Genomic DNA, 12,373 nt, shown 5'->3' with positions numbered 1-12,373 from the left:
AGCTAGGAAAAAGGTCTAGAAATCTAACAGGAAACTGGAACCGAATATTTCTGAGAGTCCCACATCCCCTCCGGTTTAGATTGTGTGTTTCTGTCAAGGAACAAATGAGCGATCTCTTTATACTATTTACGAGACAGGATAACTTACAGATAACTTGCGCGAACGGTTTCTGTTGCAACAGGGCCGTCCAACCAAGTTTAGTCCTTTTTAATCCTGGATTTTCTCAGTATCCTTTGCGTTGTTCTGACAAACAGCTGCTGTGCAAGGGCCCTTTCAAAACAGAGTCTTCCTACGGCTCAAGTGTTGTCAAAACTGTTTTGTTATTTTTTTTCTTAAAAAGCGTCTCCCGAACAAAATCAAATGAAAATGTTCTGTAACCTCAATGAAACTGTGACGTTACTGACTGGAGAGACAATGATGAGAAGTAAGGCAGAGAGATAGGGAGAGGCAGATAGGAATAGTGATAGGGTGCAGAAGTGCTGTACCGGGCTCTGCCACCAACCCCCCCCCCCCCCCCCCCCCCCTGTGCTGCCATGTTACAGTATGCCCCCCATCGCGACTGCCGTGCTGCCAGATGAAAACTGGTTGCCATGGAGACGGGTGCCCGGGGAGAGAGGCAGTCTGAGTTGCAGGATGAATCCCAATGATGTGGAAATAAACTGTCAACGGGAAACGAGGTGCTGGTGGAGGAGAGGGAGAGGGAGAGAGAGAGGGAGAGGGGGAGCAAGTGGCTGGTGGAGGAGAGGGAGAGGGAGAGCGAGGGGCTGGTGGAGGAGAGGGAGAGGGGGAGCGAGGGGCTGGTGGAGGAGAGGGAGAGGGAGGGAGAGGGGGAGAGAGGGGGTGGAGAGAGGGAGAGGGAGAGGGAGAGAGGAGAGGGGGAGAGAGGGGCTGGTGGAGGAGAGGGAGAGGGGGAGGAGAGAGAGAGAGGGGAGAGCAAGGGGCTGGTAGAGGAGAGGGAGAGGGGAGGGGGAGGGGGAGAGGGGGAGGGAGAGAGAGAGAGGGAGAGAGAGAGAGAGAGAGAGGGGAGGAGAGAGAGGGGGGAGAGAGAGGGAGAAGGAGAGGGGGAGTGGGGGGCTGGTGGCGGAGAGGGAGGGACAGGGGGAGATGGAGAAGGAGAGGACCACTTAATTCACCAGCAGGACACGCTGTGTTTGTCAGGGGGAGAAGATGCACAGTATTTTGGGAGGTGGGAGCGTGGTGGATTGTGTGACAGATGAGCGAATGTGAAATGAAGCTAGGGTGAAATACTGGCATAGAGAACTGCATATTGAAACTACAGCTTCCCATAGCACTGCACCCTACGAAATCACACTTCAGAAGGATTCTTGATGCCACTGCAGTATATATAAAAAAAAGATCAACTCATGGTAATATCATTGAACAACTGCAAGGTGGAGAAGTGTTCTGCATGTAATATAGTGTAACAGAGGAGTACGTACATTTGAAACTTAATGAAATGTCGCAGTTATAATTAATAATCTGAACATATTCCCAACAATCACTATTGATGAGTTCTGCTGAAATATTCAGCCTTCACCAAGCTCCTATTATTCGTTAAATAGATGCTGTTCCCTAAGTGTGTAGCTCAATGCATACATCATTGTAAAAACACAAATCTTACTGCTTTAAGCACATAGCGTGGGGGAATGCGCCACCTACAGGTTCAAGCTGTTAATACTGTATTCCTCAGCATTACTCATGTCAGTGCCTACGTGCACGCGGCTGATCAGAAGAAGCGAACTCGAATTAACTTTTCTGTTGAGCGTCCTTACCTTATTGTCTTGCGTTGACGTTACTCTGTTTAATAACTACTGTGCATTTAATTACACCACAAAACAGCGCCCACACAGCTGGGACTGATCCAGATCCTAGCAGTGTTTAAATAATGAATACAAGGCCTGAGGATACGACAATCAAGCATCTAACTGTGTAGATTAGCCTCTTTAGATTATCTCTGTCTGTTAAAAACATGCACAGAACAAGGTTTGTGTTTGAAATCATTTAAATGACATCGATATTTCAATGGAATAGACCCCAGTGCCGCATAAAACACAATGGCGTGATTAAATAAACACAGCAAATCTTTTTCTTTTTTTCTTTTTAAATATAAAATAACACCAGCAATCAACAACTCAGAATGCCAGTGTTATTTTTTCTACTGCACAGACCCATAACAAATAATGCAATAAAAGAATCATTAAGAAACTTTGCAGCTGAAGAACCTCGTCTCTCTGGGCGGAGCCGGGAAATGTCGAAACAATCAGGTCCTCTTTGCTGAAGCAGGCAGGCAGGCAGGCAGGCTGCACCCTTTTGCATTTCGATTTGCATAGTCAAAGAAACTCCTGTCTGGTTCCGGCACAGATTGTTTGACTCACCTTCACGGCACCTGACTTGTATTGCAAAGTGATTCTCCGTGTAGCACTTCTGCACGACTCGTGAGACAGGGTGGTGGAAGCACAGTGGCCCTCCACGCACCCAAGTGCAACCTGTGTGCTTATATAGCAGTGTTGTGTGACCCCTGTCAGTGAGATGTTTTACACTCTGTACCACACCTGCAGACAAACTCTTTGCATAGCGGTTAAGAGGCTTGTGATTCGTGGTTGGTGGTCATGGAAGGAAGGAATGCAGAGATCTAGCTTTAAAAAAAAAGAATGGATTGCACACATTAAATCTAGGGCCGTTTACATCACAAAGAGCGATGATTCCAGTTGCTGTTTGGGATTTGGATGCCAGTTTAAGAGAGGGGCAATGCCACCCCGTGCCCACCTGTAAGGATGTTTTCGGACATGACGTTGACCTGCACCTCCACAGAGTGTCTAGATGTGTAGGTGAGCTCTGCGCTCACGTGAGCCACCTCTCCGATCAGCATGGGGTGGAGGAAATCGGTGCGCTCCACGCGAGCCAGGGCTGCCACACAGCGATCCTGCACAGCAGACACAAAAACACTCGCCCATGAGCTACATGAAATACAACAATACGCAGGACCGGGACCAATGTCTTCTTTTTTTTTTCTTGCAAAATGGAACCGGATATTGGAATGTTCATTCATTTAGAGTTTGCAGGAATAAATAACAGTATCCCTTTCAAATGAGCTCTTAAATAAAGGCCAGCTGCTGCCCTTTTAATATATCGAACGCGTCGCTGATCAAAGAAATGCAATCCAACTTTAACCCTGTTAATTTGATTGCTTCCAATAAATTGAATCAACTTGGATCCCACTTGAATCCAATTTCTTCGACTGTAACCCCCCTCCCTCTTAAGGTCAGCAAGTAGCTTTATTTTACAGAGACTGCACTTCAAAATTGCATCCCGTCATCCTGCGGTTCCAACCTGCCCTGAACATTAAATATATGCATACTCTGTTATTAAACAGCAGAGCGAAATCAGCTGCTACACAGTGCATTGGAGTTCAATAAATTCAAATCTGTAAAGGTATGCTTTTCAATGACTTCGTAACTACTGAAGTAGGTAAAACCGTATAAGGGTTAGAAATGCACATGTTAAGCAGCGCAGATCTGTGTTTACCAGGAGAACCCGGAACCAAACTGCACAATCCCTAACGCTGAAGTGACATCTAGTGGACTCTCTGAATACTGCACAGGATAGGGGTGATTGACAGTAACTGCTGAAACATGCACATCAGCGGTATGTTGGCTAGGGTATTCTTAATAAGATCAGTACTAAGTATAAGGGTCATTGCAGCTGAGGTGTGCTTATTTATAAGACTTCCTGCCATTGACGACTCAGAGGCTGAAATGTGGACAGTAAACTGTGTTGCTCTATATCCTGATGCAGTCAGCGTCAACGCTATAAAATTGTTCTTTTTTAATCTGCATTTGGAAAAGGAGACTGTGCAAGTAAAAAGCAGGCGAAGTGCAATGATGTGTTGTTTCAAGTGACGATATATAACTAGCCTCCAATACAATCACTAATAATAAGATTTAATTAAGCTCATTTTTTCTAATGACATTTAAGAGGGCATATTTTCGTAACTCTAAAGCAGCTTGCTTGTGTAAGTTACCTGTAGAGTTGCAGAATGTTTCATCAAAGTGAAACTTAACCAGCTGTAGTTTTGTGCTTAAGATCGCGCTTAAAGGGTACATAAGGACCTTTTTATTTTATTGTGTTACATGTTCCCATGTGTTGCTACAACTGTTTACGTAAGGTGTGTGTATGTTTTTTTTTTGTTTGTTTTTTTTTTTTTTTTTACATTTTGACCACTTCTTTAAACTTTTAAATTGCATTCCCTGCCTCAAGATGGCTTCCCATGTACCCGCATGGACCGCTCAGAACTACATATCCCATCATCCTCCTGCTCACATATATAACTGAGATGGATATACCCGTGAGCAGGAGGATGATGGGAACTGTAGTTCCACAATAAAATAAAAAGGTTGTTATGTACCCTTTTAATCTTAACTAGCCATGAGGTTTTCGGAATGCTCTGTATTCCAACACAGAAGCACACGCATGCAAAAAACTTTTTTTTTTATCTACCTTAAAAGAAAAGTCTGTTTTTTCTTGAAAAGGCCCTGCCCATGGTTTAAACGTTGCCTAAACGGTTTAAACCAAAGTTTCCAAAAACCAATTACAGCAAACATGTCAGCCTCAGTTACAAGACTATGTGCTGTTTGTGCCTCATAACGAGAATGAAAGTGCTGGTGGAACGGCATTATGAAGTGTGACAGAGAAAGAATGAATCCTGGTTATAAATCTCCACCCCTTTTCTAGATGGCCGACTTTCACCTTTCCCCCTGGAATGAATTGTCAGACCATCCAGTCCGGGGCACTCTGTTCCCTTTACACAGCACCCCCACAGGTCGGGAGGGAAATTTACAAACAAGACTCATTCTTTCTCTGTCTCATGGAGCCCATGAGAGCCCGGAGCATACTGTCTTGTTGCTGGCCCCCCTGTAAAAAGGGCCCTCTTATAAAGCTGTGTGTGAGTTTGCTGTGTTCCTGACCCACTCACCCCTGGCTGTTTGTTGCAGTGGCGAGTGCTGATGATGCCCCCCGCTTCTTCAATCATTTTCAGGATGGTCCCTCCGTGCACATTGCCCACAATGTTGGCATCATCAGGGCGCATGATCCTGTGAAAAAAAAAGGGAGAAACAAAAATGTTTGTCCTGTTTTCTGTGAAGCTGGGGTGCCAAATGCGCTGTACCGAAATATACCCCTTTGAGCTTTGAAACGCCACCCTGAACACTATGCACACTCACAACTTACCGATGCTGTTTGCTGTACCTCTCCAATCCTGTTAGAATCTTTTTCAACATGATCACAGCTCTGGTTTTGAATTTTCAGTCACCAGTTTCTGGGGAATGCATTTAATGAGTTGTGCTGGCATGTGATTATAGGATCTGGGTAAAAGGTTTCCCTTCCTGTCTTGTCAAAGTAAAAGTCCCCTCTTTACACCTAAGCTATGTACAGAAAGTAGTGAGAAAGCCACCTGCACTTCGGTTGTAAGGAAACACTCTTACTTACACACAACAACTAAAAAAACAAAGAGTTTGAACTTTGTAGTAGGACATGGAATATAACAAAGCCACTGCATTGGTTAATTTTACACATTGTTTTACTGCTGTGGCGAGCATGGGTTTGTATATAATATTACAACACACACTAGAATACTCTTTCATTTTGAATTAGCTGGAAAAGAGTTATTCCTAGAACTGCAGCAGCACCTAATACATTTCCTATTAAAGAAAGGCTACAGAGACTCTTCTGTACAGCAGAATGTGTGTTATCTACTGCAGATGTTCATCTGTGCATTTGGTTTCCTCTGCGATATGGTGGCGCACTCCTTTATGAATTTTATGAACATGGTCACGTGTGCCACCGAATACCTTTCAAGCAGGGTTTGTTTACATATTCCCAGCACTCTACAGTTTGGAACATCTTCTTCAATCCAAGGAAGTTTCTGGTGTGTTTCTGGTGTGCCTTGAGGTGACAGACAGATGACAGCATCTCTGTGCAGCCCTGCTCTGCCTCCCTCTGGATCTGTTCTGCTCACTCTCCTATTGAAGACTTGTCTCCTCACTCTCCTATTGAAGACTTGTCTCCTCACTCTCCTATCGAAGACTTGTCTCCTCACTCTGCTATTGAAGACTTGTCTCCTCACTCTGTCTCCTCACTCTATTGAAGACTTGTCTCCTCACTCTGCTACTGAAGACTTGTCTCCTCACTCTCCTATTGAAGACTTGTCTCCTCACTCTGCTATTGAAGACTTGTCTCCTCACTCTGCTATTGAAGACTTGTCTCCTCACTCTGCTATTGAAGACTTGTCTCCTCACTCTCCTATCGAAGACTTGTCTCCTCACTCTGCTACTGAAGACTTGTCTCCTCTCCTATTGAAGGACTATTTCACAAAGTCCCGACGAGGGTGTGTTATTTTTTTTTTTTAGTTTAAAATGTTTATTTCTTTAAGTGAGACGCATCTGGAAGGCACTGGAGCCTGTTGTTTAGACAGAGCCACTCACACGTCTTCAGTTTGTTATCGCTAGCGTTTCAAATGCAACAGTCATCACTTAAAGAACTGAAACACGGCCCAACAAACAAGTCAAAAGAAAAGATTTCATCACCGCTCCGGCTCATTTTGCAATCCCAAGTGGCTTAGCTGTTCCCCACTTAAACCGGTCTGTACCCCTTTATCTCTCCATCTCCTTGCCTACGCACAGGGTGAGCATTTCAGAAACGGGTGCAGCGAGATTGCGTAAAAAACTAGGAAATGAGGTCGCTGTGATCAAAACCTACATCTGGAACTGAGGTTTCCTGGAGCACCTCCCCCCGGTCACAGCGACTGAAACTGCTTTCCCTCCTCTATTAAAATTCAGACATTCACTGCTCCACCACGCCCTAGCCCCAGAACTGCTGTGAGCCCCCGTCTCTACTCTCATGTGAGGAGGGATTGGATGAGTAGGCATAATGAAAAGCATGTAATGCTTTAAATGTAAGGGTACAATTTATTTTCATTTAGCTGTAGCTCACCAGCACATGCTTTAGCAAATTTATCAGGTTGGTTGGTTTGCTCATCCTGCATTGGGTCATTCATCATTCATTTGTACTGAGCCATTCATCATTCATTTGCAATGATGACTCCACGCAAGCAAACGCTGTTTGAGACACACGATGACTCACGAAAAAGCATGGTCTCCCAACTAGGGGTCCCAAACTAGTCTGAGTGACAACAAGGAGCAATGACAAAGCAGTGCACTGCAAGACAATCTGGGAAACCCGTCTTTAAGAAATATTCCATCAGGAGAAACCGATGGAGAGGAGGGAAGCATCTTGTTTACAGCAACGTCCCGGAAATAGCAGGACTCCAGACAATCCCTTCCAGGCAAACCCTGGCTTGATTTTCCTCTCCCGCTGGCGCCCCCATTTCAATGCGCTCTCTGCAATCTGACCGCATCTGTTTCAGGGTATTCAGCGTTTCTACAATCTGTGAAAATCCAGGTGCCGAGCACTTCTTACACTGGACAGCTGCCAAGTAAATTCAGTGTGTGAGGAAATGTATTTAAGAATGGCTCATTTCCTCTTGCCTAGCCCAGCCCATCCCATCCTTGGCTCCAAAACAAATAAAACAAAATGCCATTCTTAACCGATTCATTAACAAGTGGGCATTTTTGCCCTGGGATCAGTCTAATGACTTCCAATGAACCAAAAGTTGTTTACAGAAGCAATAACTAAATATAGAAAGAACACACTGTACAGAAAGGGTTTGTGCTATAATAATAATAATAATAATAATAATAATAATAATAATAATAATAATAATAATCTGTAGAAGTTTTGCAAACTACAGTATACATATTATGTACTCTTCCACCAGAGCTGTCTAATAACTGCCACCGTTACGCTCCCTACCCAAGCAAGCATGCATACATGACCCACCAGACCCGCAGTGCTTGCATGTGTCAGACTCAAGAGGAAACAGCCCCAGTGAGCTCAAATAAATCTGGTGTAATCATTTCTGGTGCCGCCTCTGTTGCACGCATCGTTTAACCTACATTACATTTGCCAAAAAGGCAGAACAATTAAACAGCAAGGCGGTTTGCCATCGTTAAACTTAACACAAGCACAAAAATAAATGAACCCGGCGAACAAATCTCCACGTGTCATACCTGCTGAGCTGCTGATGCGCGGTTGACAGCATGGCGAGTCTGTGTGCTGCTTGCGCGAGTGTAAAATCGATTTGACAGAAAGCTAGACAATGAGAGGGCTTTAAGAAAAAAAAGTGCGTTTGAATGCAACTGTATTTGCATACTGATTACCGGTAGCGTTCATAATTTACATCACTTGCAGTGTCACTGCTGATATCACGAGCCTCCCCCGCCCTCTCGGCTAGCTCTCACACGTCACACATGGAGTCAGCCTCTTATCCAATCAGAGCTCGCTGCTACCTCCGGTTGCTATGGGAATGTCTTCAGAAGGACAATGACAGGAAATATGAAAAAGGCCTGTGTTTTTTTTTTTTTTTTTTTTTTTTAATCATTGTCTCTTTTGAGGGCAGATCCTAAATATAAAGGCGGCTGTGCATAATCGAGCAGCGTCACGTTTTTAACTTTGTTGACATGTGCTGTTCCACACGGGTAGCCGGATGATGTTCTGTGCATCGCTGTTGCAACCAAAGAACATTTCATCCTCCTGGTTAATGCAGAGCAAACAACCGAGAAGCTAAATCGAGGACGAGGGCAGGGCTCATCTGCGCAAAACAACCTATTAGCAGAATAGCCATTGCAAACACACAGCTGGCTACAAGCTGTTAAACCTGCAAGATTAATAGCTGTGAATGTTTACCCCGAGCAACTCACAAGCGATGCATTTCAAATGAAAGCAGTGCTTTAAAATCATGTCGGATCGCTGTTAATTTTTATTAACACTGTTAATAAGACTAATAAAAGGTAAGAAAATTGCGTTTTTAACCCCAAACATCGAGAAAATAATCGCAAAACTAGCGCCAGTCTCGTTCCTGACTCTAGTTATTTTGCCCGGTTCTGATGAAGTGTGGAAAACAACAAGTAATTCTGCGTGAAGAAGTTAAAACATGTAATGCCTTCATCAGAAACAGCAGCACTGGCCTGATGCCTTGCTTGTCATGTCTACTGGAGACATGCAGCCCTTGCAGAAAAACACAGGATACACGCACAGTATATGCTATTCACAATATAGTATAATACTCCAAATATATCACATCCTCACAAGTCCTCTACGATTTCCAGATATCGTTTTCTACTTTGACCCCTGGCTTAGCCCACCTATTATAGCAGGATAAACACTCTGTTTCCTAATGGTAAATGGTTACGTACCGCACAGCTAAAGCTGCCTTTGGTTCTGGGAGAAATCGTTACAAGTCTTCTGTGATAGCTTGCCTAACGTCAAACAGTGAATCACAGATTTGACACTAAAACTATTACAAAGAGGCAAGCGACACCTCTAGTGTTTAATTAACTCCTAGTTTGTTTTCAATATGCGAAACCAAAGAACAAAGTAATCCAATTCAAGCGTCTGCCTGCAGAACACTTCCAAACCTGGCTTAATATTTAGTTGTTGCTGTTGCTGGGCAAGCAGGATGTCTTTTCTAGTGTCTTTTAACCCCGATCTTGAATTATGATGTCACCTTATTTAATTGGGGGCTGTGAGACCACACCCCAAGGTCACTAGGCCGCTCTCAAGTGGTTTTGTTTATTACATTAAAATTGATTTTTCTTCTTTCTCTTTTTAAACATGGATTTTTGCTTGTGCAATTGTGACCAGTGCCAGGAGCTAAAACCCTGTATCCACTTCTTATGCGCTTCACTTTTGAATAGATTATAGGCAAGATAGATAACAATAACACAACGAGACACTGACAAAGACTTCTTGGTGAAGCAGTGTCTGAATTTCTAACTGCGGCTGGTTTCTTTATAGTAAATGACTGGGTTTAAGGATAAGGCATGTGTTTTCATAGATAAGGCGTGTGTTTTTCCAGATGACACCAAGGAACCCTTTTCTCTTTAATGTATAGCTGCCGACACCCTAATACACCATGCCTACACTCCAGTCCCTGAAACATGCCCTGATATTTAATCACATGTTAATCACAACAGCATGAAAACAATGCTGTGAAAACGAAGCAAGTAGAAAGTTCTTACCTCTCTCGTATCACGCTCTGAAAGCGCTGTAGCCCCAGACGAAGCTCCTTTACTTTTCCAAATACTTGTAACATGTTAAAGAGCCGTGCTTGGATTAATCAACCACCCGGTCCTGTGTATCACACATCAGTGCAGTGCTGCTGTAAGGAACAGATTCTCTACAGTGTACAGTGTGAATGTACTGGGACACAGTGCCATCTGTTCCTGCCTTCATCGCTGCCAGTCTAATCAGATACAAATGCATGGAAGTCCAGAGGTGCTGTATTAACACCAGCAGAATACGGTCACCTCCGGTTTCATGCAACAGGAGTGATGGTGACCAAGCGTGCGCAAATACTGTTGTGTAAATATTTTGCATTAAAAGCTGTCTGTGTTTTACATGCTCTCAGATCAGGACTTCACTCACTAACACTATGCACACAAGCACCAGCATGCTATTCGCCATATTGCAATTACAATATTTATATATATATATATATATATATATTTTTTTTATATATGCCTTATTGCCGTAACAAGTGGATAACGGAAGTATCACCTGTGGTAAGTGTTGTCGATGAGTGTACGAAATGTTCTATCCCTCTGGGGATACGTAAAGTACCGGATCCCACACACTTGACTACGCCTCAGTCGACGTGCAGAGTCACATGTTGTTGTAAAAGACGGAGCACAAGGAGGTACAGTGACTTGCTCAGGGCCACACAGTGAGTCAGTGGCTAAGCTGAGAACACAGCCTCCTGTAATTACACAATTAATGATGCAGCCACCAATTGCACACACAACACCTGCAAAATATCTCAAACATTAACACGCTGAGTTCATTGCACTCATGAGCTGTTTAGATTGACAGGTCTGCAGAGTGAGGCCACAAACACTGAGTACAAAAATGAAGCAACTGTTTCAGGATCGCTTTAGTGTGGCAACATTGTCTTGCATTTTAAGCTGTTGAATATGGTAGCAACCAATCTGCACCTAAATCATCACCCAACAATTTTCACTTAGGCACTATTGGATCCTATGGCAAAAAGTTTGTGTGGAGTCCTGAATATTCTCTCACACACACACACACATATTTTGTTATGAAGCAGCACAATAGTTGGTTAATTTGGAATCACGGGTATTTTAACTATGCATTTGCTTGAATATTTTTTGAACGCTGGAGTCTAGGCAGATGCAACCCCATCCTTGATGCGGTGCGCCCGGCTCGCCAGAAAGCTGTCCGGGAGAGGAGAGGAGCGTGTCAGCTCCACGTGTAGCCGGTAGGCGGTGGAACAAAAATGAGACACCTGACCCAGAATGCATAGCTGAATCAGCTCAGCGCAGGACAGTCTGTAATGGTGAGCAAAACACGGCGCTGAGAGAAATACCGAAATACATTCAAACATGTTTCCGTAAGACAACACTGTTTGGTTTTGGCTGGTTTTTAAAGCTATTGTATTAGCCAGTTTGCTTATAAAATAAATGCTAATGAGCATTGCAGTGCCTGACAGTAAAATCAACCTGAGAGGTATACAATACGAAAGTACTGAGTCACCGTGCGCGCCTGTGTTTTAAACACATATCCTTTACGCTATGCGTACTCACAAACGAACAGAAAACACGCAGTCCGGTTTTTATTAATGACCTTCTCTAGGAACACCCTCAAACCACCACGGTCATTCTCTCAGCGTGAATTTAGCATGATGCGCCACTGCACTACACGCACGCAAGGAGGCTCTGTCCCGAAAGAGGCGCGTTGCAATGCAGTTCTTCACCGAGAAATTCTGCGGATTCCTGGGCCAGCGACTTCTGGCCGGTTTGATTGCCCGTTCCCTTTGCTCGCGTTTCAGCAAGGACTGCGTAATATCATTAAAAAAAAATCACCTGATGGTGTTTAAAATGTCTTACCTGCATATCTGGATGGGGGATGAGAAGGATAGGGGCTTGGTGAGAGACATGCCGGTATTTAAGTTGTATGGAAGCCGGAGGTTTGTGCTTGACTTGAGCCGCGGGTATAGAAATAGGGAGAGAGCTGAGACAGGCAAGATCGGCGCAGGCTGTTCAAATGGGCTTACGTGGAGCCAGCATCACAGAATGAGCATCTAATCGATGCCGGGCTGTAGAGTTATCTTTTTAAATGACTGGACCCGGAAGAGAGGAGGGGAGAGACAGGTTCAACACTAGAGTAGGGGAGAGATCTGTTCTTCAAATAGTTTGTGCAATCAAGTCTACATTTAAACGACCGTTTCCTTGACACTTTG

The 12,373-nt window shown here is 44.0% G+C and overlaps 1 protein-coding gene across 6 annotated transcripts in view; it reads right to left on the bottom strand.

The window, feature by feature from the left end:
- The window catches only part of LOC121328945 (cytosolic acyl coenzyme A thioester hydrolase-like), a 53,686-nt gene extending 41,313 nt beyond the window's left edge, over window positions 1–12,373 (bottom strand). The window contains exons 1-3 of one of the 6 annotated variants that reach the window (XM_041274095.1): window positions 12,021–12,373; window positions 4,973–5,090; window positions 2,767–2,923 (exon numbers count right to left, since the gene is read on the bottom strand). In XM_041274095.1, the coding sequence (XP_041130029.1) occupies window positions 2,767–2,923; window positions 4,973–5,090; window positions 12,021–12,070 (325 nt within the window). In that variant the 5' untranslated portion in view covers window positions 12,071–12,373. Of the gene's footprint in view, window positions 1–2,766; window positions 2,924–4,972; window positions 5,091–5,226; window positions 5,338–8,123; window positions 8,312–10,133; window positions 10,229–12,020 lie in introns of those variants that run through there. The other 5 variants (XM_041274093.1, XM_041274099.1, XM_041274094.1 and 2 more) reach the window with 5 other exon arrangements.

This window comes from Polyodon spathula, chromosome 16, assembly GCF_017654505.1.
Source record: "Polyodon spathula isolate WHYD16114869_AA chromosome 16, ASM1765450v1, whole genome shotgun sequence".
Taxonomy (NCBI): Eukaryota; Metazoa; Chordata; class Actinopteri; order Acipenseriformes; family Polyodontidae; genus Polyodon; species Polyodon spathula.
Note: the sequence above shows the minus strand (reverse complement) of the source record. Positions and strands in the feature narration are given on the sequence as shown.